Source organism: Halichoerus grypus, chromosome 1, assembly GCF_964656455.1.
Source record: "Halichoerus grypus chromosome 1, mHalGry1.hap1.1, whole genome shotgun sequence".
NCBI classification, from domain to species: Eukaryota; Metazoa; Chordata; class Mammalia; order Carnivora; family Phocidae; genus Halichoerus; species Halichoerus grypus.
The window spans coordinates 66,904,288-66,929,423 of NC_135712.1; the positions used below are offsets into that span (position 1 = coordinate 66,904,288).

Sequence of the window (25,136 nt, forward strand, 5' to 3'; positions counted from 1 at the left end):
GTTGAGAGAAGAAATGTCTTCACACCACCATTTAAAATCCCTAAGTCTCTGCCTTGGTTTTTACCTATAACTGTGTTTATATTTTTGGTTTCCTGTATCCTCCAAATTTTCTACAATAAACATGTATCACTTTAATAATAAGAAAACACACACACAGAGTTATCCAAAGACAAAAAGGCCCAAGAAGGCCTAGAGAACCCAATCCTGCATTTCCCTTCCTCTTTTGCTGAGCCAGTTGGGCCTAAGAAGCCCCCTCTTCTTTCATACCTCAGCTTCCTGACACTATGCAGCCATCCATGTGGCCTCAGGCACCTGTCGGAGAGAACACAGCCTCCAGGGAGGACATTCTTGGCTTCCTCATCCGTGGGCGCAGCCTTTGCCAACCATGCAAGCTAATTTGCATGCAGTGTGGATCCCTTAATGTATTCTGATGGTCATGCGTCCAAAGGCACAACAGTTTTTTTTATAAAAAGAGAATTCAGTGTGGTGTGGGTGTGTGGTGTTTTGCCACTGCACCCACAGGTTTTCATTCCCACTGATGCCATTCCAGTCAATAGGGGTGAGCATTAGCTAGGTATTCTCCATTACTACTTCCTACAGACCTGTCCAGTCCCTCCACTTGGACATATAAGTGGCCCTTATGAAGTAGGCCCTGGGCCCTTGAACACTCTTAAGCTTCACTGCCTCTACCAGGTCTAAGAGAATCAGAGACCCCAAGATCTAACACCCCACAAATTCCCGTAAGCTCCAGACTCATTATGTTAACAGGAACCCAGTGAGAAATCCCAAAGCAGAAGTACTCATAGGTCTCTGGAGCTCTCTCTGATCAGGCTCCACCCTGGCCTGAGGACACTGCTACTTCCTTCGTCCCAGTGAGCACAGGGATTCCAGGACTCAGGTGGGGCCAGGAATGCTCCAGTCCTCCTCCTGCCCACTAGGATCACAGGCTTTAAAGCCTGACCTACATGTAGGATTCGCTGGGAGTCCTAGGAGAATTGATCCAGCCAATTAAGTTGGGAAATTGCTCTTTGAATTTAACACGTCCATCCACTCATTTGTGACTTGGTGGGCTGAGGCTTCGAGGTTATTTTTACTTAATCCAGCAAAAACTATACTGGGCTTCTCTCACTTCACCGGTTTATTCATTTTTGCAGTCAGTTTTGGTTTTTATTAAACTTAGCCTTATAAATACCTCATAAAATAACCCTCATCAATACTCCCCTGTTGGACTCACGCATTTCCATTCTGGAGCTATTGCCTAGAACGGCTGCTAAGGGACCAGGCAGAAAAATCTCCAGTCGTGTTGCCTTTGGTGTGTACCTTGTGTCCCTACTTGAGAATTTGTCCCTAAAAGGGTTTGGAGCAACGTGTGTGTATGCACATACTCTCACAAGTGGGAAGATACCCTCCATGAAAATCCAATTCTATGTGGATCATTCCCTCCACCCTGAGAAGACCACCTATTACCCCAGTGCATTGCTCTGCTTGACTAGCCCACGCCAAGAGGAGCCCACACACATACACACAAAGACAGAATTACATTTGGAGACCAGATATCATCTTTAATTAATAATGCCACAGCCCAACATCCTTTTTGTTGCTGTAGCACGTGGAGTGTGTGTGTGTGCGTGTGTGCGTGTTCCTGAACAGATGAAGGGCCCGAGACTCCCAAGCAGGTCTCAGCCAACAGCTCTGCTGAGCAGCGACTGGAAGACAGTGTCCACAGCGGCACAGAGCGGGGACGCCTGCCTCCCTTTCTCTTGGACCACCTCTCCTGCATCCTGAGGGCAAAGCTGAGGCCTGTCCCAGCCCAGATTAAAGGGCTTCTTAGCAAAGATCAATCTTCAGTCCCCAGCCCTCACTGCCTCTGACCAGAGGGATGTCCCTGGGCAAAGTACAGACTGCCAGGCAAAGGTGGACAACCTGGGCCAGCCTTGGTCCCCAGGTCACACTGGGGCAGCACCACAGTGGCCCGGCCCTGGGCGGAGAATCCAGAGCTTCTGGGGCCATTTGCTTAGTTCCTCTCACAGATAATCAGGGTGGATCCAGGCCCTTCCTGGGGCCAGCCAGAGAGAGACAGCCTCGGCCCGTGAGGGCCACATGAGCATCATTTCCAGCCCAAACCTAAGAGCCTGCTGTCCTGCCATCTCCACTCTCCAGTTCCTCGCATGCCCAGTAGGTCCACAGCCCAGACACGGCAGGGGAGATCAGCACGGTAGTGGGTCGCAAGGAGGCCATGAGAGACCTGGGCTGAGCTGGAACTCCAGCCACGTGCCAGCCTGAAGCCAGCCCTCTCCCCCATGGTCACCGCCAGCCAGAGCTCTTTGAAGTCGGATGGGACCCCCACAGGCAAGGCGGCAAGTTCTTGGCCAGGTGCAGAAGGAGAAAACCAAACTGGCTCCACCGTCCCATTTCCACCTGCTCTGTGCCTTAAGAAGGCAAGGAGCCCAAGTCCCCAGGACAGTGTTATCAGCTGTTGGGGAAGCACCGTTGTCCAGGTGAGGCCTCAGGCCGGAAGCTGTGTTTGTTCAGTGGGCTGGGATAGTAGGTGGTTGTGTATACATTGGTCTGCTGCAAGGGGTAGAAACTGGCTCTGTCATCGGGGATCAGGTTATTCTTGTTCAGGGTCTGTGGAGGAAGGAAGGAACCGGAGAGGAAGGGGTAAGGGAGAGGTGGGGAAAGGGGACGGGCCAGGGCAAGGCGGTCAGGAACCAGGCAGCGAGCAAACATTCTGACCGCTGACACAGTTCACAGCACCACTGCGCCCTCCCCAGTGCCCAGCCCAGCTGCGCCCAGCTCCGGGCCAGACCCACGGCACCCTTCACCCTGCACTCAGCCTCTAGATGAAGGCTCCCACCTTGAACTCCATGGGTGTGTACTTCTCGTTCTTGGGGGTGCCCCCACCCTTGTAGTGCAGGTGGTTGGGGGTGGCAGGGTGGACGAGTGTGGATTCCTGGGACTGGCGCCGGCAGCGCTGGCAGGACAGGTACATGGCCAAGGTCAGCAGCCCAGAGCCCAGGAAGCAGGAGACGCCTGTGGCTACCAGGTGGATGAGACTGAACCCTGGGAGAGGCGGAAGCAAATGGTAAGGAAAGGGCCACCATGAAGAGGAGAGACTCCACTCCTGACCGCCTCCCAACAGGAGGCTCTGAGACATAAAGGAAAGGGCTTTGAGGCCAGACCCAACGGAAACAGGAAGGCTAGGCAGCCAGCCACCAGGGGCCTCTCTCACAGGACACCTGCGGTTTAGGTCAGAGGAGGCAACCAGAGGGTGTGGAGTTGGGTGACTCTTCTTGAATACAGACTCGATGACTGCCTCCTAGCTGGGGGGCAGAGATGGAACCTCCCAGGCCCCCCTATACATGGTCCAGAGCAGCCAGGACCTCCGCAAGGTTTGTCCCTCTGGAGCAGGAAGTGGAGAGACTCCAGATTTCAGAGTTGGGCTGGTGTCCTCTTTGGGGAGGAGAGGTGGAAAGACAGCGTCGTGAGGTGGGCAGGGTCCTTTTACCTCCACAGCTGGTGGCCTCCTCCATGCTGGAGGCAGGCAGGATCACTGCAGGAAGACAAGCAGAGAGAGTGTTGGGGCAGGGAGGAGAGAAGGGTCCCTCTGGGGCTAGGTATATCTCTAGGAGGGTCCCTGAGTCAGCACTGAGCCGCGTGGGACGTGGTCTGGGGGCCTTCATTCCACTGTGTCCCCACTCAGACCTTGTCTCTAAGAGGGGTCAGCCCATTCACTAGAGAAGAAGGGGCAAAAGCCCAAAGTATGCGCACCTCCCACCCTGGTGTTCCATCCTAGACCCACTAAGATTCTTCAGAAGGGGAAGGAAGCTGGGGGCACAGGGTGCGAAGGGTTGGTGCCAAGGTGCTGGCTTAAGGACCTACCGGGAATCTCGCCGTAGGGGCAGGGGCGGCTCTCGCTGCTGTTTCCGGCGCAGGCGCTGGGCCCCGGGACCAGCTCTTCACAGTGTCGGCTGCGGCTTTGGGCTCCGTCCTCCGTGCATGCACTCCACTCAGACCACGGTGACCAGCCTTCTGTGGGTTGTGGACTCGGATGAGGTTAACTGCCCTGAGACCCCCTGAGGGAGTTCAGAGGGACCCAAGGGGCTCCCCAGCCCCGGCGTGATGTTCTTCGTACCTGGGCAAGCCTGTGTAGCACACAGCGCCTCCTCTGTGTGCAGACCAAGACAGATGTCCTCGCCCGGGGAGGGCGCGGGGCTGGTGCAGGAACGTGTGCGTTGATAGTGGCCTCCACCACAGGAGGCTGAGCACGGGGACCAGGAGGTCCAGCAGGACCAGGCACCCCGCACTGCAAGGGGACAGGGTGTGTGAAAGGGGCTGCAGGTGCAGGCAGGGCCCAAGACACTTCTACCCTATCCCCAGCTAGGCCACTCTGCCCTGGACCACCCTGACCCCATCCTCTGCACCCGCCCTCAGCCCACTGTTAGGGACTGCCCCTTCCTCCTGAGGGGTGCAGGGGGAAATGCTGGCTGCAGAGGAGACACCAAAAACCAACTCTACCTCAAATCAAGCCTCTTATCTGGCTAACCCATTAGGGGAGAGAAAAACGTGACAAGGAAGACGAGGAGAGGCCCTGCTTGGTGGGAGAAGGTGCTGTGTCCGTGGTCAGGCCACAGACTTGCTGTAGGGCCCACTGTACAGAGTTGGCAAAAAGAATTGGTCGTCTGGGCATGAGGTGTGGCCTAGGGAGTCTCCTTGATGGGGGTTCCCTAAGCGCGGGGTCACCTGGACAAGCCTGGTGGTTACAGTCCTGGTACTCGGCGGCGTCGCCTATGCATGGCAGGCCTCCGCTGCGGGGCTCCGGGTTCGTGCACGTTCTCTTGCGGACGCGGAAGCCCAGCTCGCAGTCCCGGGAGCAGGACGACCACGGGCCCCACACGGCCCAGCCCCCGCTCACCGAGTGCGCGGAGGTGCCCCCGCTGCGCAGGAGATCCTCCACCAGGGCTGGGTGGGGCACGGGTGGGGAGACTGGCCTCAGTGATGAGCACACCCAGCGGCCCCACTCCTGCCCCACAGGCCTCCGGCTTCTTCCAAACACGATCCACCGCCCCCCCACCCCCCGGAGCCCCGTCCGACTCCCAGCCTCCCCCAGCCCCGCGCCAGCGCTCGGCGCCTGGGAGGGAGCGGGGCGAGGCGCTGTACCGTCGGTGTCGCAGGCTCCCGAGCCGTCCGCGGGGCAGGTTCTGGTCTCCGTCCTCCTCCGGCCAAGCTGCAGGCCGTGGGGATCCGGCAGGGGAGCGCGGCACGTGAAGCGAAAGCGCTGCTCCTGCCGCGCCCCGCCCTGAGTCACGTTCACGGGCAGCCACGGCGTCCACGGCGTGTTGCGCCGCACTTCCGGGCAGCCCTCGGGGTTGCACGTCTTGAACTCCTGCGGGATGGGAGCGGGTGCTGTGTGGTGGGCCTGCAGCCCCAGGCCTGGCCCGCGCCCCCGGCCCCCGCCTGCCCTCCCGTGGGGGCAGGTCCTCCGGCCCGCGCGCCCTCATCCGGGCCTCACCAGGCCGCAGCCAGGGCAGGAGTTGCCGTTCTCACAGGACCGCCGCCGCGATTGCACGCCGCCCCCACAGTTGCTGCTGCACTTGCTCCAGGAGCCCCACGACGCCCAGAAGATGGGCACCGGGCAAGGCGTGTTTTCGTTACAGAACCTGCGGGGAAGGGTGTGTGGGGGGAGTGGTCATCGCACTAGGGAGCAGGCACCCCCTTCCTTAACAAGAGGTCCCTGGGAGTGCAAGCCTGGGAAGGACGAGAGTCCACCGGCTCACTCGGAGAATCCAGGCCACTTTCTAGGAGGCCTGGCAAGTCTGGGACCGCAGGGCTAGCTTGTCTCAGAAACCTCTGGCCACATGCTCGCTCACCGCTCCTCGCGGCTCTTGCCCACGCAGATGCGGCCCCCGTGGCGGGGAGCGGGGTTGCTGCAACTTCGCTGCCGCACCTGGAATCCGATCCCACAGGACGTGCTGCATAGGGCCCACGAGGACCACGGGGTCCACGCTCCGTTCCTGGTGGGGTCAGAGGGGACAGGGACAGATGATCCTCCGAGTCCTAGCTACTCAGATCTATCTATAGCTAGGCAGGTGGATTTTATATTATTGTCAGTGATAACGGGAAATGGCAGCTCCCAACCAGGCCGGCTGTTTATTCGTTCCTGTGTTCATTCATTCCTCAAACATGTGTTGAGAGCCTTTCCCCATATATCAGGCTGTGCTCAGGGCTAAGGGTATAGAGGTAGGACCCTGGGCATGGAGATACTTGTGGGGCAAAAGGACACATTCTCTAGAAAAGGCTCCAGTTGCCTTTGCAATATGCAACCTTTGTTCATCCTTCTTGGTTGTCCAACCCTTGCACTCAATCCCATTCTCTCTTCCCTGTTCTACAACACCCCATGCTTTGCTCCAACCTCAGACACCATTCACTGTTGTCTACTTTGACTCCAATTTTCAAGTTTTGGTTCTATCACTTACTGGCAATATGAGCCTGGGCAAGTTACTGAAAATTTTGGTGCCTCATAAAACTCATCTTTAAAGTAAGGATAATGGGGGCGCCTGGGTGGCTCAGTCATTAAGTGTCTGCCTTCGGCTCAGGTCATGATCCCAGGATCCTGGGATGGACCCCCACATTGAGCCCCGCATCGGGCTCCCTGCTCCTCGGGAAGCCTGCTTCTCCCTCTCCCACTCCCCCTGCTTGTGTTCCCACTCTCGCTGTCTCTCTCTCTCTCTGTCAAATAAATAAATAAAATCTTAAAAAAAAAAAAAAAAAAGTAAGGATAATGATTGTATTCCTATCCCATGAGGTTGTTTTGACAGTTAAACCAATACACATGTATAGAATGGAGTGATTTTAAGAGAGTCCAAGGTCATACCTCCAGACGATGGTAATCCAGGATTGGCACCAGGTCTGCCTACTTGACCACCGCCCCATGCTGTCCCTCGTGTTTGGAACAGCAAGGCTTATTGAGGCTATGGTCTGTGACTCCCCTGCCTGTCCAGCCTACCTGTTTGTATCAAGAGCCCCCACAAGGCAGAGACTTCTCTCCCACTAGAGTGGAGGGCTCATATTTTAGCCACCTCTCCAGTCCCCTGCACAGCTCTGGAGTGGTTTCTGTCCCTTTGCAGGAACACCTGCCTGGGGATGCCCCATTTCCTCTATTCGCACCCCCCCCCCCCAGGCCAAGGCAGCCGCCATCCAAGTCCTGTATCCCCACATACCTGGAACAGTTGGCGATGTGGATGGCTGGCCCCAGGCAGTCTCGGCCCCCACAGCGGGGTCGAGGGGAGTCACAGGCTCGGGCCCGACACAGGCAAGATCCTGAATTGTCCCCATCTAAGTGCTCACATGGTTGCCATGGTGACCACTGGCCAAAGCCCCCATCCTGAGTCACATTTCGCACCTGCAGATACACATCAAACAGGTCACACGAGGCAGGGATAGGGAAGGCACCAAGTCCCAGGGGACATGGGGATACTGATGGAAAGTCACAGCCTGAATCAGGGGGCGAGGTCCCAGGTGGGGCGCATGAAAGGGTTCTCACAGGACACGCTGTTATGTTCTGGGTCCAGAGGCTCATGTTGGAGCTGTCCTCAAGCGTGCTGCAACGTTGCTGCTTCTCGTCCCAGCCGCAGTATGGGTCCCGGGCCCCTAGGCATGCCCTGCCAGACAGAGGTCCTGAGACTCAAGCCTGAGGGCCTCCCAGCCTCACTCGCCCCCTCTGGTGCCCTTATCCATCCAGTTGCCCTCCACAGTAATAACTAAGCTCACTGAACACTTCCTGTGTGCCAGGAAACATTTTAAACACTTTACAAGCATGAATTAATTTAATACAACAACCCAGTGCAGAAGGTACTGTCATCATCCTCATGTTATATGGAGGAAACCCAGAGAACTGAACAAGGACTCAAACCCTTGCCTTCCAGAGCCCACACTCTTAACCTTGCCTTCCCCAAGCCTGGGTGCCCCATGCTCCTCATCTAGGGCCACAGGAGAAGATGTGGTGAATAGAAATCCAAAGAAGTAGTGCCTCTCTGTCAGACATGATGATAATAGAGCCATAAAACATTAGTGACGGATTAGGGACAGTCTGGCCCAGTGGTTCTCCCCGCCCTGGCTGCACATTGGAATCACTAAAGAAGCTTTTAGAAAATACTGATACCTGCCCCCACCCATACAAAAGTCTCTGGGGGGTGGGGAGGTTTTAAAAACTCCTAGGTGATTCTAATGGGAGCCAAGTTGAGAATTACTGGGATCTGCAATACAACCTTTTTGTTGTATAAAGGAAGAAAGAGCCACAGAGAGCGAAGAGGAGTTCCCCTAGATCACACAGATTACACATGGCAGAGCCGGGGCTAGAGCCTAGACTTCATTTTTTTTTTAGGAGCTTAGACTTCTTAACCACGATTCTTCCACCACGCTCTTGCCTCCCAGCTGGGAGTCTGACTTCGCCCACTGAGTGAACAGAGGCCCATGCCTCAAAACACAGGGGACACCGAGGCATAGTCCGGGGCCTCTGAGGGCATCCACATGCCTGTGCTGCTCAGGGGCAGGAACCAGAGTCTAGTGCGTCAGCATCATGAGAATGAGCGCAGGCTGCCAAGAGAGGGGTCAACGTCCCATGTCCCCTTTCCCGGGCCCTCAGGGCTGGTCTATTTGCAGTGACCCAGAGAAGGTAATGGTTCACACTCCAATGAATGCCCCAAATGCCTCCACTTCTCACATTCTAGGGCTCCTCTCTTCCCTTTCTCCTTCAGACTTACTCATTTTATCCTTTACAGTTTTTCTTTTAAAGATTTTATTTATTTGTCAGAGAGAGAGAGGGAGCGCACAAGCAGGGAGAGAAGCAGGCAGAGGGAGAAGCAGGCTCCCGCTGAGCAAGGAGCCCAATGTGGGACTCAATCCCAGGACCGTGAGATCATGACCTGAGCTGAAGGCACACTTTAACCCACTGAGTCACCCAGACGTCCCATCCTTTTACAGTTTTTAACAACAACAACAACAACAACAAGTTAAATCTGGGGGCGCCTGGCTGGTTCAGTCAAAAGAGTGTGTGATGCTTGATCTCAGGGTCATGAGTTTGAGCCCCACTTTGGGTGTGGTGATTACTAAAAATAAATAATCAAATAAACAAAACTTTTAAAACAATTAAATCTCTACTAGTAAGACTTCAAGGAGGAGAAAAAGAGTATGGAAATTATGGAATCAGGATTTGCTGTTCATTGCTAAGTAAATAGAGTATCAGATTCTGGAGCCTGAAGGAAGTTCCCTCTGCCCGGGGGAACCCACTGCCAACCCCAGAGGATACCCTGGGTCCCTTCTGCCTCCTTTTCCCAATTTCCAACCCTTTTACCAGGCTTGGCTGCTCCACAGCAGTGGGCCTGCAAGAGAGGGTCCAGAGAGAGCACTGGGAATGGGGGGGCAGAAATTGGAGGCCAGGAAGCAGAAAAGGCTTCAGGTAAAGGAGGGGCTAGGCTGCAAGGAGGTGGGGGAGTCCACACCATGACGTGACTCTGCAGAGGGATTTTTGATGGGCCAAAGGGGCAAGGATGTCAAGGGTTAAAGGAATACATGAAAGAGTCAAAGGTTTTCTCCTTTTGGTGTTTCCAGGATAGAATCTTTCTTTCCTCCTTAAGGAGAGTCTCCTGTCAGGTGAGTTCTTTATTTTCAGTGAGTTAAATGGACCATGTGAGGTTCCAAAGACAAATGAGGTTATATGAGAGAGCTCACAAAGAAGGGGGTGGGGCTTCCCCTTGTTGCCAGAGGAGGCTGAAGAAGATAATGCTGCCCCTTGCTCAGGCAGCCCGTGACCTCATTTAAGGGAGGTGATGCCTGGGGCTTCAATGGGCAAGGGCCTTGCTGGACCCCAGCAAGTACCCTCTGGCCCGCCTGGGAATCCAGAATGCTCATCTGTTACTCAAGAATCTGTTTCCATTTTATTCACTCAAGTACAATTGTAAATTGTACAATATAAGTGTGTTCATATTTTCATCTGGGATCAATGGTTTGATTTGGGGGTGTTTCACCAGCAGAATGCATCAAACTAGACACCATGGGACTAGATACAGTACATATGCAAAGTAGTCCCAGCAACATGTGGTTTTGAGATTCTGCTCTCTGGCTGACATTTGGACCAAATTTGCTGCTACCAAATCCAGCCAATCAGAACTCAATGAAGCCCGCTCCTGAGGGTATTTCCCTCAGCTCTCAGAAAGCAGTATCAAACTCCAGAAGCAGCTGATATGGCACTTTAGAAGCAACATGAATTAAATGAAAGAGAGCCATGAATAGGGCTATACTACTAATAATAGTAATAAATAAAATTCTATTCATCAAAAACAAATGTCTGCCAGTAGAGAAAATGGAGAAGAGCAGAAAATTTGAATCAGTTTGTACAAGATAAAAGCAGAAGATTCTGGAGGAATGCAATTTTGCCTCATGCTACTTCTTTCATCTAGGGTCTAAGGAGTCCATCAAAATCCTAAAGGAGAACACAGGCAGCAACCTCTTCGACCTCAGCCACAGCAACTTCTTCCTAGAAACATTACCAAAGGCAAAGGAAGCAAGGGCAAAAATGAACTATTGGGACCTCATCAAGATAAAAAACTTTTGCACAGCAAAAGAAACAGTCAACAAAACCAAAAGACAACTGACAGAATGGGAGAAGATATTTGCAAATGACATATCAGATAAAGGGCTAGTATCCAAAATCTATAAAGAACTTCTTAAACTCAACATCCAAAGAACAAATGATCCAATTAAGAAATGGGCAGAAGACATGAACAGACATTTTTCCAAAGAAGACATCCAAATGGCCAACAGACACATGAAAAAGTGCTCAACATCACTCGGCATCAGGGAAATCCAAATCAAAACCTCAATGAGATACCACCTCACACCAGTCAGAATGGCTAAAATTAATAAGTCAGGAAACGACAGATGTTGGCAGGGATATGGAGAAAGGGGAACCCTCCTACACTGTTGGTGGGAATGCAAGCTGGTGCAGCCACTCTGGAAAACAGTATGGAGGTTCCTCAAAAAGTTGAAAATAGAGCTACCATATGACCCAGCAATTGCACTACTGGGTATTTACCCCAAAGATACAAATGTAGCGATCCGAAGGGGTACGTGCACCCCGATGTTTATAGCAGCAATGTCCACAATAGCCAAACTGTGGAAAGAGCCAAGAGGTCCATCGACAGATGAATGGATAAAGAAGATGTGGTATATGTATACAATGGAATATTATGCAGCCATCAAAAGGAATGAAATCTTGCCATTTGCAACGATGTGGATGGAACTGGAGAGTGTTATGCTGAGTGAAATAAGTCAATTAGAGAAAGACATGTATCATATGACCTCAATGATATGAGGAAATCTTAATCTCAGGAAACAAACTGAGGGTTGCTGGAGTGGTGGGGGGGGAGGGATGGGGTGGCTGGGTGATAGACATTGGGGAGGGTATGTGCTATGGTGAGCGCTGTGAATTGTGCAAGACTGTTGAATCACCGATCTGTACCTCTGAAACAAATAATACATTATATGTTTAAAAAAAAAAAAAGAAGATAGCAGGAGGGGAAGAATGAAGGGGGGGAAATCGGAGGGGGAGATGAACCATGAGAGACGATGGACTCTGAAAAACAAACTGAGTGTTCTAGAGAGGAGGGGGTGGGAGGATGGGTTAGCCTAGTGATGGGTATTAAAGAGGGCACGTTCTGCATGGAGCACTGGGTGTTGTGCACAAACAATGAATCATGGAACACTACATCAAAAACTAATGATGTAATGTATGGTGATTAATATAACATAATAAAAAAATAAAAAAATAAAATAAAATAAAGTTTATCAGAGGGGAGGTGGGTGGGAAGATGAGTGAAACAGGTGAGGGGGATTAAGAGTATACTTATCATGATAAGCACTGAGTAATGATGTATAGAATTGTTGAATCACACTATATTGTACACCTGAAACTAATATAACACTGTACGTTAACTTACTGGAATTAAAATAAAAATTTTTTTAAAAGACTGTAAAAAAAAAAAAAAAAACCAGTCCTAGAAAAATTGTTCCCAGTTTTGACTGCAAATTAGAATCTCCTAGTGATCTTTTAAAAAGCTTTAGCAAACAAAATAAAAAACCCACCTATATCTGGGCTTTATGGACCAAAGTAGGCTGGAATCTTTTAAACGCTCCCTAGGTGATTCTTAAGAATAGCATGGTTGAGCATTGCTATTCCGGGCCACGTTGGTCAGGGTTCCCAAGCCAAGAGATGAAGTGCCTTGTCTTTCCAATCCGTGACAGAATAAGAAAGGAGGGAAGAAAACCCGGAGTGGATGCTGGCCCCAGCACCCCCATTCAGGCTCCCTCACCCTCTCACCCTGCTCTCAGTTCCCCCAGACAAGAAAGAGACCAGATTCTCCACAGACACGCCTGCCCTGCCCTCCCCTGGCCCTGGCTGCCTGACGGGGCTTAAATGACTCCCCTGGAGCCAATGCTTGAGCTCTCCTCCTGTCCACATTCGCGGCTTTTGGCCAAAGACCACTCTAAAGCTTACAGAGCAGGGAATGTTCTTAAAATTAAAGCTCCAAGGAGAGAATTAAAGTGTGTCTGACTGTAAGAACGGGTAGCAGTTGAGAGTTCCTTTCATAAAAGCAGCCATTAGACCAATAATATATCACCATGTCTTTTTTACTGCAGTGTCTCAAGCAGCCATTACAAAAGGGAACAGGTTCATTCCATGTGCTGGGAGGCAGGGCAGAGACGGATGGTGAAAGTTGAAAGCGGGTGGATTCCAGCACCCAGTAGCAACAGTAACACAATGGGAGCTGTCCAAGGTGGAGCCTGGGAGCAAGTGGCCATCATTTAAGATGACGGCCTGATTTCCTGTCAGGGAGAGAGGTTGGGAGGAGACTCTCTGAGCCACCTTCCTGAGTGAACTGGTGTAGACACCCCCACGCCCCCTCCAGTGCAGCATGAAAGGCATGATGGAAGGAGGAAGGGAGTGTTCACGCATAAAACACTTGCTTTGTAGAGCCAGTCAGCAGCTTATTCCCTCTGCCCCACCTCTTGTGAGCCCTGGTCTCTCTCTGGCCAGGCCAGGGTCCTAGTTATGTCCCACGGGGCTGAGATTTGCCTGAGCAAAAGGAGGGGGCTGGAGACAAGCTCCTGGATTCTGGGCAGTGGAGGGGGGCCTGAAAGGACTCTGCCAATCCACCCTCATCCTCCTGCCAGCTTTGGAAGGAATGAGGGGGAAAAGCATGAAATGTCGATCTTAGGACACAGTAAAACCCTGTGACAACCCGCCCCCCAACAGCACAAATTCTGATATAGTGTGATAGTTGGCTTCCAGACTCTGGGGTGCACAGATTGGTGGCTACACAGCCTCACTCTGGTCATTCTATTAACTTTGCAATCATGAGACCTCACATTTTCAGATCCACCTAGAGCCTTACAGCAGCATCTCACTGTACATGTCAAGCGCTCTTATCCCAAATTCAGGAGTCCAAATAGGGTGAAAGTATCAGACTCCAAACTGACCTCTTTCTACCCTGCTATTCCACCTGGCCACACGACGCAACCTCCCTGTCCCTTCTCTGAAGCATCATGCGAGCGGGGCAATATCCCGGCATCTTCCTTTCTGTGGTTCCACTGCAGACCCCATTACTTCATATCTGGCCCGGAGCCAAACTAGCTCACACTGGCCAACCCTCTGCCCCTTGACAATGTCGCTCACCACTTTCTGATTGATCTTTGTCAAACACCTATTCACGCTGCCTATCACTCCACTCCCCCGCTCAAAGACCACTTCAGTGCCCACAGGCGAAGGTTCAGATCCAATCCTCCCTTGGCATTCCCAGCTGGCCTCAGTCCCATTCCCCTCTCCTCTCCTGCACCAACCTCCTCTCAGGCCAAATGATCAGTGAGCTGAAGGATCAGTCCTCTGTAGAAGGCCACTTTGTGCCTTAGGCTGGGCATGGCCCCCAGGTGAAGTCTAAAAAGTATTGGGATAGTGGGTTTGCCTTCAAGGATTTATAAGCTCCTAAAGAACAAGACTATGTGCAAAGTTTAAAAACAATACAAGAGGGGTGCCTGGGTGGCTCAGATGGTTGAGCGTCTGCCTTCGGCTCAGGTCATGATCCCAGGGTCCTGGAATCGAGCCCCACATCTGGCTCCTGGCTCAGCAGGGAGCCTTCTTCCCCCTCTGCCTCTCCCCCTGCTCATGCTCTCTCTCTCTCTGTATCTCTCTGTCTCAAATGAATAAATAAAATCTTAAAAAAAAACAACAACACAAGAGCTAAAGAACACAAGATACGGGGGAAACGCCATCAGCAGATAGCCTGCGATTCGTGCCAAGCCGTGCTGCCTGTAGTCCATGTCACAGGTGCTGAGACTGCAGAGAGCCCGGTAGGCTGCAGGGCCCCGACATGCATTTGTGGAAATAAGAAGGAACTAAGGACACTAGTTACCACGCATGAGCACATCATGAATAGAATTCCCAATCCTTATAACAACTCCACCAGAATGAACTATCATTTGCTCCATCACAATTTCCTCCTATTTTCCCCTGAGGAGAAAGCTCGAAAGGATAAGTAGCTTGCTCAGGATCGTGTAGCTAGCAGATGATGGAGCTGAGGGAGAAGCCCAGGCGCATCCAATTCGGCCACGGGGGCCTCGCCTACGATGCCCCACTCTCTCTCCCCACACGTCCACTACAGGCCCAGGTTTCTCTCTCCAGCCAGACATCCACAGTGCCAAGGGAAATGAGAGTGTTCTGGGCCCATTTCATCTTGCCCCCCTTCTCTCACCTCCACCGCCCTGCAAAGCGCTCCGATACGGTAGGGCTCAGTACACGTTGGTGGTTTGCTGCTAGAGCTATGCACTGGGGCCGAGGGGACCTGAGTGTCTGCGCACTGCTCTCCCTTTCTTCCTCCCCAGCTGCCACACCGTGACCCTCCCGCCTCCTCCCCGGCCCTCCGGCCCTCTGCCCAGCGCCCGGCACACCCCACAGGGGCCGGAGGACGACCCTTGGCAGCAGGGGTACCATTTGTCTCTCAGTTCTCAAGGACAGATGGGCACGGCCAGGAGGCTTCTGTGTTGCAAAGGCCACAGGAGCCCATGTGGCTGTGACTACGCCAGCTAAGGCGGCTTTTGAGTATCTCAAAAACGAGGGGGCACCGCTTGGGGGAGCTTCACGTAGTAGGAATCGGAGATACATTTCCATTTGGCTTTGGAATAGGCTTTTGTGTTCCCCCTGACACGCCAGTGCCATGACTGCCAAACTCGTGAATCCACTTGAAGCTAAGGTCTCAGCAGCAGTTGGGAAGCAAATACAACCAACAGCTCCACCTGGTTCCTCATCTCCACCGGACCCAAGCCAGGCCTCTGCCTCTTCTAAGTCAGGAAGGAAGAAAAGCAAAAATCTGGCGCCGACTCAGAGCATCCTCTCCTAGCTCCCCGCACATCTGGGTAGTAAGTCCTGTGGTTTCAAAGATAAAGATCTTTCTCTGAATTAAAGGGACTGAGACGCAATCAAGTAAGCTAGAGATGGCTGACAGGCCCTAGCTTTGGGGTTGACAAAAGGGATAGCAACAGCCCCCTCATTTTGCTAAAGCACACACTTCCCCCAGGCAATGATAAATGGTTTATGCAGACCGTCCCAATTAACCTTTACAAAAACCCTGCAGATATTTTATGAGAAGGAAACCAAGGTTCAGCGAGGTGAAGTGACTTGTCCAAAGGCAAACAACTGGAGACTGCGCCGGTTTGCCCCCCCGGGTGGCTTCAGAGCTCTGTCTCATGAGCGCCACCTCCGAGGTGCGATCGGCGGGCACAAGCCCGGAGGGGGCCAGGGGCCCGCCCCTCCCCACCCCGCACACTGCCGCCCCGCCCCCGCCCGGCTCGCGCGGCCCCCCGCTTACCCCTGGCTGCGGTAGGCGGCGCACCTCTCCAGCGGGACCCGCAGCACGCGGTCGCTCAGCCCCACGAAGAGCGCGCGGGCGCTGTGCAGGATGCGCAGGCTGCGAAGGGGCTCGCGGTGCCCGGGGGGCAGGACGTGCAGCTCTTCCAGGTAGCAGCCGCGGAGGCTGCGGCTCGCCGTGGACAGTGCCTTCAGGATGGTGCCCGACTCTGGAGGGGCCGGACGAGGGGGGCCTTGAAGGCCCAGCCCCGCCCCCGCCCCTCAACCTCCTCCCCACCCGGGGCCAGGCTGGGCGGCGAGGGCTCACCCGTGCCGATGTAGAGCACATGGTAGAGCGTGTCCTTGGCCTGCACCAGGTCCACCACGAGGTGTGAGAAGCGCACGCTGTCCTGGGTGACACAGGGCTCGGGTGTCACCGGCTGCACAGCCTCGCTCATCAGGAACAGGCGCTGTGCGTCCTGCAGGCTGCGCTCCGTCAGGTTCTCGTTGGGGCCCACCTCTGGCAGAGTGCCGCACTACCGCGGCGGGGGGGGGGGGGGGGGGGGGGAGTCACGCGTGCCCAGCTGCCGGGCTGCCCAGGCCCCTATCCCTCTCCTTCCTCATCATAACCCAGGCGGCCACGGGCAGGTCGTGATTACCCGATCCCGGCCCCCCACCCCCAACATCCCCGCTGCGTTCCCTGCAACCCCTTGGGGCGGGGCGGGGCAGGGGGTGGGGGGGAAGAGATACCTCTAAGAACTAAGGGGAAATGAGGCTGGGAAGATGGGGAGGAGGGACCTGCGGGGGATGGTGAAGGGGGGGGCGGGAGAGATGAAAAAGGGGCTGGGTTATCTAAAAATGAATCATTGGAGTGTGGATAACAAGTGTGGTGTGATTTTATACTGTTGCTGTAGGTGCTCCTCCCCCATGTTGGGCCACAACCTGCCTTCCCTCTCTCGTGTTCCTACCAGCTCAAAGTTCTTACACCTTCCAAACTGAAGCTGGAGGGTCACTGCCGTTTCTGGGGCACTTACTACATCCCAGGACTGTGTCAGGCGCATATTTAACCCTTGCAGTTATCTTTGAGGTCAAGAGTATTATCCCTAGTCCCAGATAAGGGTAAAGAGACTCCGGGAGGTTGGGTGACTTGACCCAGGTCAAGGTCACACAGAGGGAGAGCTATATCTGGGTCAGGATGATCCCACTGCAAAGCCTGAGGTCTTCCCATGCTCCATATTGCCCCGTGGGCAGGAAGTTGATGGATTTGAAGGTTGACCATCATTAGCTTCCTTTGCCTCAGGGCTCTTTCCTCTTCTCCATCATAGCACCAGGGGATGCTCACATCATCCATGGCTGGGCCCTGACCACTCCTGCCACTCAGACCCTCCAGGAATTAATACCCAGGCTAGGTAGACTGCAAGCAAACTCCAGCTAAAATCCCTCAGTTCTGACCAGACAGCTTGTGAGTGCTCTCCTAGTTTCCTATATTGAGTCTCCCTGGAGGTGTGAAGTCACATTTAGAGATGGCTCAGAGTAGGCTCCCTTGCTCTGCATCCCACCCACTCTCCCGTCCTCACTCCACCGTCTTAGGGAACTATCGCAGGCCTCACAGATGGGTGCAGACCAGCTGGGACAGGTTTGGTGTTTGTGCTAAGCAGCTGGGAATCAGCTGGGGGGCTGGTCATCTAGGAAAAGCTGGTCTGGGAGGAGAGGGAAAGGGGAGGAGAAGCTATACCTGGAAGTTGGGGATGGGGTTAGCGATGGGGAGCCAGGCAGCCCTGGGGTTCTCCTGGTAGCGAAATGGGCCATTAAAAGCCTGGGAGATGGCACTGAGGTTGAAGGCGCAGACAGCAGAAGCGGCGATGCTGTTTCTGAAAGACAAGAGGTGGTGGGGTGCCGCCCTCCCTGCGGGCCTTGGTCCCTTAAGCCCCACAGCCGGCCGTCCAGGCACTGTGCGGCACAGTTCCAAGGCTTGCTGAGGGCCTAGCACAAGCCCGGTGCTTTCCCCACGGAAGGAGGGTGCGGTCCTCACACTCTGGAAACTCTGGGAAAGGCCCACTGATGAGAAGCCCTGGGGGATCATTCTGTGCTACTTCCTCATCCCTTTCCCTTCTCCAGTGGGAGGGTCAAATAAAGTTAGTGTTTTTCAAACACTTAGTCCAGAGCCCACTGTCAGAAATATACTTCATATTACAACTCCAAATAACACGCCCCCGAGCACACACATTTGTAAAGAATTTTCATGAAACAATACCCTTACTAAATGCATTGTACTCCGCTATTTTTATTCCATTCTATTCTGCTTTCTTCATTTTATTTTACTTTTCAAGCTGGTTATCAAACCCCTGATTCATGCTGCACAGCCCACAACACCCTGAGCCGGGTGACCTCTAAGACCCGTTCAGTCCCGGGATCAGGTGTTTCTATGAGTCTGATGTGAACAGGTCACAGAGCCCATACCACTCAGCCAAATGTTTCCAGTTCTGTTCTCGGCATTTAGACCCTCTCCCAAATGTGTCCATCACCCTCCTTGCCCTTTCTGCCTGGCCTCGGCTCCCATCATCTCTGGCTGGGTGCTGCTCTGATCTCGGGGCTGGCCTTCCTACGGCCTGTCCAGCCTCCTTGAATCCATTCTCCACAGAGCAGCCACAGGGAACAGTTCAAAATGCGCATCCAAGCTGGTCTCTGGCCAGCTTCACGCCCTTCAATAATTTCTCCTTGCTCTTAGAATAAAGATCAAAACCCTTGAGCAGTCTGTAAGGACGTAATTCTTCCCATCCTAGCCCCTCAGCCTCCTCTCCTGTTTCTCCTCTTCCTCACCCTCCAGGCTCCTGCCACACTGGTCTCCAGTAAGTTCCTCAAACATTTCTGTCTTCCCACTCCAAAGCTCTGTGTGTGTTCTTCCCTCGGGCTGGAATGCTCCTCTCCCCTAGTTAACTCCCATTTATCCAGTAGATGTGACTTCCTACAGGAAGCCTTCCCTGATCACTACCCCTCCATACTGGTAGAGGCTTCCCTGCACACTGCCCTTTCCCTTTGTAGCATTTATCACAGTTAAAATTGGGTGTTTAATAACCACTATTTCTAGAAGGTAAGCTCCTTAAGGGCAAAGCCAGGTCTGCTTTTGCTCACTGGCACCCCTGCTTCCCTCCCTCCCCCACCGCGACAAGCGCCTGGCGTGGAGAAGGCACACAATACAGAAACTATTTCCAATCCATACCACTGTCATCATTTCCCCCTGGTGCCTCTCTAGCAGCTCCTGCCCCTTGCTCATGACTGCCCACTATCTTGTGCTGACTGCCTGGCTGGTCATTAGTTCCTGGCTGTCAGCTCATGGCCTGCGTGGGCTGCGATGGACGGGGATCCCCCCGCCTTGGATGGCCTCTCTGCTCCTGTTTCCCAGTTTTGCTCTCATCCCTGTCCCTCCTCTCAGACTGTGCTTGCTATAGCTAGCATGGCCCTCCTCCAGTCCCCGCTACCTGGGGCCCAGTGTCAGCACACAGCACTCTAGGCTCATATGTTTCCGAGGTCCTCACAAAGAACCTCGCCCAGCATCCTGTACAACAAATGTGTTCCTCGGTCTCTGCTGCCCGTTCAGCATTTTGTACATGAAATCACCTGATTGGGTCAGCCTTTACACAGGAGGAGGTGGGGGGAGGGGGGCCCCATGATCTCCGTGAGGGCTACCCTTCCTTACATACACCCAGGAAACAAAAGGGGCTCTGATTCCCAGCCTGTGTCTCCCAGTGCCGTCAGGACTGCCAGGAGGCTCTGCTGGTTAGGTTTAGCAGGATCATGGAGTCCTGAGGTTGGAAGGGACTGGAGAGAATTCTCTCTGAGCTTGCCCGTAGACGGCTGCTCCTGGACCCTCCCGGGGCTGCCATCCCCTCATCCAAGGCAGGCTATTTTCCTTTCATCACAGCAGTTTCTTCCTGCACAGAGCCATAATCCAGCTCTGTTTACTTTCTTCAGATCTGGCCTTGGCCTGCCCTTCACAGCAATCCAGAACAAGTGCTTACTCCTCCAGAGGCAGCAAGCCACAGCCAAGTAAGGAGTGTGTGATGTGCGAGCAAGTTTACCCCGAAGACCAGCTGCACTCCCCATTTTACAGAGGGAGAAACAGGGGCCCAGAGAGGGACCTGCCCATGCCCTCCAGTCCGCGAGGCAGGGACGGGATAGCAGAGGGCCCGGGACTCACACGTTGGTAGTGAAGACCCCGTAGATGAGGTCCTGCTCAGGCAGGTGGAAGGCACTCTGCAGCTCATTGTAGTAGAAGGGGACCTCGCCTGGGCGGGAGCAGTTGAGCCGGGCCTTCATGAATGTGGTCCATGTGTCCTCCAGTAGGAAGCGGCCCCCCACGTCGTTCTTGCACACTCGGGCCACCCGAGAGTACACGGTGCGTCCGCAGTCGTGCTCCACCGCATTCTCCCGCAGGAAGAAGTATGCAAACAGCCCAATATCATAAGCTGCCACGAAGTTTGGCTCTGGGGGGCAGGAGAGGAACAAAGGGTTGGGTCGGGCCAGCAGGGAGGAAGGGGACAGAGTTGACTTCCGTTTTCCCAGATGGGCATCCTGACACCCTTGGACAGTTTGCTGACCTAACCTTGTTCCCACCTCCACTACGAAGTTATAGTAATAGTTAATCTGTGCTACTGAGCACTCACTGCCTACCAGACATTATTATAAGTACTTTCTGTGATCCTCGTAACAACCTACGAGGTAAGTACTATGATTATCATCTGATTACGGATGAGAACATTATGGCAGAGAGAGGTCAAGTACTTGCTCAAAGCCACACAGCCAATCAGTGGAGAAGCAGGAATTCAGCTCCAAGGGAAAGAAAACTCCTACCACCCTCTCCCAACCTCTTCTTTCCTATAACCCTTCCTCCTAATGAATTCCCAACTCTTCCTCTGCCCTCATCGCTTCCCCTCCATTTGTTCTGGGTACATCTGTCATTTCATCTGGAGTCCATCTCCAGTGTACTCCGGTCCTTGGGCAAACATCTCCCCGATTCTGGGCCTCCTGAGGAAGCCAGTGTGATCCCTTTCAGAGGCGGGGCAGGAAGGAGGATTGATAGGGCTCAGGGTAGGCTGGCTGGCAGGAGAACCCCCACCCCCGGGGCCGTGCCCCCTTACCATTGAGCCACTTGGAGTTATACTGGGCGGTGCGAAGTGGTGGCCCGCTGCCTAGGCTGCGGTAGATGGCGGGGTCCCGCCCTGAGAAGTCAATGACGGTGGCCGCATACAGCTCCCCCTGAGAGGAGATGACAGCTGTGGAGTTGTGGCGTGGGTCGTAGGGGCAGCGGGCCACACCATTGATCTTCTCTATGGTCCGGCTGAGGTTCCCCACCTGGGGACGACGGGGAGATAGGGGCACTTTTCCCTGAGACCCAGGGGCTGCCTGTTCTCCCCCGCCCCCCTGAACCCGAGTTTGCTTCCTCCTGGGTCCCTGGTGTCTCTGAGCCTCTCCCTGTCTCCAACCTCCTCCTCACTTCCCCCACCTCACAGTCCCTCTGAGGGAGCCGCCATCATGGAGGGAGGAGGTTGTGCCAGGAGCTCCATCAGCCTCTGTTCCCTGCACCCTTCCCCCCAGTCAGGACCCTCCAAGGTGAGGTTGACTGATAAAATACAGCAGACCCAGTTACATTTGAATTTTGATGAACGATGAATAATTGTTTAGCGTAAGTATGTCCCAAAGCTTGCATGGGATATACTTATGCTAAAATATAATTTGCTGTTTATCTGAAATTAAATTTAACTGGGCATTCTTTTCTGTTTTGGGGTTTTTTTGTTTTTACTAAATTTGGCTACCCCACTCCAAGGCTGTGTGGTGCCTGGGTGAGAGAACCTCTCCATGCCCTCTTTAGTCTGCCTTACCCTGAGGGGGCCCCACCTGTCTGCTGGAGCACACCGGGGAAAAGGCATTGGTCCCGCACATGAACACTTTCCGGCCAGTGACAATCAGGACTCGCATGTAGTTCTGACACTCCTCCTAAAGCATAGTGATAGAGAAGTAAGAGAGGGACAAGGGCACCACATGTGGGGCTGGGTGTCTTCCTTCACACCACTGCACCACAAACATTTGAGAACACTCCCCTCTGCCCCCAATGTGCCCTGCTCTGAAGTTCAGGTTGCCTCTGTAGACATCCCCCCGACCCCCAGGCCAACCTGCTGCATCATTGCCCACCCCGATGCTGAGCGCTGCATCCTTACCTGCACCCAGAGCTCCCCGCCCCTCCTACGCACCTGCAGGCTGGGCCTCTCCCGCAGGCGGCCCTGTGCCCACAAGGTGCCCCTCCATCCCCACAACCACAAGCCTCTTGCCAGCTCTAAGCCAGGCCCCTGGACCACCGGAGCCACATACCTCAGTCTTCCCTTTGCTTTGGCAGGAGCGGCGCGTGTCCTCATTGGAGGCCCACTCCGTGGCCTGTAGGAGGGGCACACAGACATCACACACTGTGCCACTCACCACCAGGCGGGCAGCAGTCAGGGCTGGGAGGGGACCGGATGCTGGGAAAGGGTCAATGACAGCCAGCAGGGTAAGGGCTCCCCTCACTACATCCACGTGGACTCAGAGGCCTGCCAGATCTCCTTACTCAGAGACCCTAAGGAGGATGTCCCCTCAATCCAACACCGTCCCCACTGCTTGGGTCAGGGAGGCCGGCAGTAACAATGTCTTCATGCTGAACTATCCCCATGCAGCTCTGTCCTGGGACCTTCCCATCTTTCCTCCCCCAGGTCAGCCAGAGAGCTGGAAGTGGCCAAGGAGGACCTTCAGGACCACCCCAGACCCAGAGTGGGAGATGGAAAACGTGCCTCCATTATGTGCCAGATGTCCCTCAAATGAGTGGGAGGCAGGGAGGGAGGAAAGGCTAGATTTGCAAACCTTAGAGACAGATCTATTTAATTTTCCCACTATTACCCTGCAAAGTGGTTTTTTTTGTTTGTTTGTTTGTTTTGTTTCCCCCTTAACGGGTGAAGAAACTCAGATTCTGTGTGGCTTGCTGCTGCCATGTGGTAGAGCAAGGACTGGAACCCACATTCTTGATTCAAAGGCTCTGTGTGTTTTTTCTCTTTATCCCACTGTCTCAGAACCTTGGGCTTCCCATTTTGTAATTGCTACGCCTCCCTAACGCTGTGCTGTCTGCTTCCCTCGTAGCATGACTCACGCTCTATCGTGGGGTGCACCATGGGGTGCTTGGGGATGCAGCTTTCACTCGGGGACTCGTGTTCCCAAGTGTCCATGACATTAGGAAAGGGCTGGTCCCCACCTAGGAACCCCCCTTCCTCTTCACCTATTCTGTCTCTACTCTCTCACACCCCTCCCAGCCTCTGAGGAGCAGCTGCAGGGGGGAGCGCTACCCTCCATGTCCAGGCAATGTCAACAGCCCTGGTGTGTGGCTCATTATAGATTTCTGGGTCACACGTATAAACAAGAACTGCCTACCTGTCCTGGGAGAGGGAGCCCTGAGCAAGCAGGTGTTCTATCCAAACGGGAAACAACAACAACAAAAAAAGCCAACCTGCTTTTAATTTCTCACAAAGCTCCTCCTAGCCACGAAGTCCCTGCCTGCAGAGCTCCAGGGCCAGGATGTGGGAGGAGAAGGGTGCTGGGGGAGGAAGCTGCAGGCTGCTGTCCACGCACCGCTCCAAGATGGCTGCTTTGTGGGGCAGAGGGAGGGCTGACTCCGGCAGAGCCTGGATTCAGGAGCGGGGGGAACAAGTTGCTCATGCCTCCATCGGCCCTCTGAGCAGGCTGGGCTCCTCCTGCCACGCCAAGCCTGGAGCTCAGGCAGGCCTCTGCTCCCAGACCTTGGAGGGCAAAGGACCGCTGGCATCTGGCCTCAGAGCCATGGGGTTTATCTGGACAGGAACAATGGAGGCATTGTGATCCTCAGGACCCCATCAGCTCCCTGGCTGAGTCTGATGTGAGAGGAAAGAGGGACAGAAACAAGCAGCTCTGGGGCCCCTGGGGCCGACAAGAGCAATGGCCCACAGACACCGTACCACAGACACTGCAGAGGGCCGGGCCTGAAGCTGCAGACAGTGGGTGGCTGCGGGGGGCTGGGGGCTGGTGGGCAAAGGGGTCTTGCTCATAAGGGGGTGGGCGTTCCACTGGCTGGGTCGGTGGGACAGTTGTGCACAATCAAAAGCAGTTCAAGTTCCCCTGAGCTGAACACCCAGACAGGCACTGTGCCACGGACTTGAGAGCACCTCTCTTGGATCCTCACCGCCAGCGAAACATGTAGACTTTTGCTCATTTTACAGGTGAGGAAAATGAAGCTCAGAGAAGTTGAGCAATTCACCCAAGGTCACAAAGCTAATAAGCAACAAGCCTAAGATGCAAACCCAGACAGTTAACACCAGAGCTGAGTTCTCTCTGTTACATCCTGCAGCTTCTCACAGTGAATAGATTTCTCAAGCCCAAAGTTAGAACATATGGCCTGAAAAGGATATGTATATTTAAAATGGTAACAGCACAGAACAGGCTTGTTTGAGTCATTTTTAAAATTTTTATTTTATTTTAAAAATTATTTATATCCAAGTAATGATGTACAGAGTTGAAAAAGTCAATGATATGAAAAAATTATTAAAAAAAAAAAAACAACTGGCAATCCACTCCTCCTCCACCTGTCCCATTTCCTAAGGACAACCACTTTCAATGCTTTTAGCTTTTTCTCTGTGTGTGTTTGTTTTAATAGAATTTCTTTTAATTTAATTTAATTTTTTAATCCCATTTCTCAAAAATATGTATCAATCTCAGACTTTCTCTTCTGACTTCCTGATATGGAGGTAAAGATTTTTCCCAATCACCCATCCCATTCTCCCCCACCCCAAAGCACACCTCCATTTCCCTTCTCCCCATCCTCCCATTGTAATTATGTAATATTAAGTATTTAAAATGTTAATATAATTATTTTTAAATTAAAATCAACATTGGTATTTACATTATTATGAATATATAAAAATTGTTCAGTACTACCAGCCAGTACCCTGTATTTCACTGAATATAAAACACAGTTGATTGTAATATGAAACACCAAGGAAGAAAATATACTGCCAATCAAATCGTTATTACTTAAATTTTTAATGTAAACTTATCGAAAGTGCTCTTATTTAGACATACAATTTTTATCATCTATCAATCTTGTGTGTACAAAAAAGAAAAATGGAAACAAGCCCAATAATAAAATATTCTTAAACCTTCTGGAATTCAGTTTGCCTCTTCTGAGTCATTT

General features: G+C 53.1%; 1 protein-coding gene across 3 annotated transcripts in view; it reads right to left on the reverse strand.

The window, feature by feature from the left end:
• Positions 1 to 1,536: 1,536 nt before the first annotated feature.
• The window catches only part of SEMA5B (semaphorin 5B), a 117,803-nt gene continuing 94,203 nt past the window's right edge, over positions 1,537 to 25,136 (reverse strand). For 2 of the 3 annotated variants that reach the window (XM_036107387.2, XM_036107385.2), the window contains exons 5-22: positions 22,262 to 22,324; positions 21,791 to 21,889; positions 21,034 to 21,247; positions 20,094 to 20,379; positions 17,631 to 17,766; positions 16,224 to 16,431; positions 15,918 to 16,125; positions 7,544 to 7,661; positions 7,221 to 7,402; positions 5,871 to 6,014; positions 5,513 to 5,660; positions 5,161 to 5,386; positions 4,744 to 4,962; positions 4,136 to 4,306; positions 3,883 to 4,032; positions 3,509 to 3,553; positions 2,858 to 3,063; positions 1,537 to 2,628 (exon numbers count right to left, since the gene is read on the reverse strand). In XM_036107387.2, coding sequence (XP_035963280.2) covers positions 2,470 to 2,628; positions 2,858 to 3,063; positions 3,509 to 3,553; positions 3,883 to 4,032; positions 4,136 to 4,306; positions 4,744 to 4,962; positions 5,161 to 5,386; positions 5,513 to 5,660; positions 5,871 to 6,014; positions 7,221 to 7,402; positions 7,544 to 7,661; positions 15,918 to 16,125; positions 16,224 to 16,431; positions 17,631 to 17,766; positions 20,094 to 20,379; positions 21,034 to 21,247; positions 21,791 to 21,889; positions 22,262 to 22,324 — 2,982 coding nt within the window. In that variant the 3' untranslated portion in view covers positions 1,537 to 2,469. The remainder of the gene's footprint in view (positions 2,629 to 2,857; positions 3,064 to 3,508; positions 3,554 to 3,882; positions 4,033 to 4,135; positions 4,307 to 4,743; positions 4,963 to 5,160; positions 5,387 to 5,512; positions 5,661 to 5,870; positions 6,015 to 7,220; positions 7,403 to 7,543; positions 7,662 to 15,917; positions 16,126 to 16,223; positions 16,432 to 17,630; positions 17,767 to 20,093; positions 20,380 to 21,033; positions 21,248 to 21,790; positions 21,890 to 22,261; positions 22,325 to 25,136) is intronic. The other variant, XM_036107386.2, reaches the window with a different exon arrangement.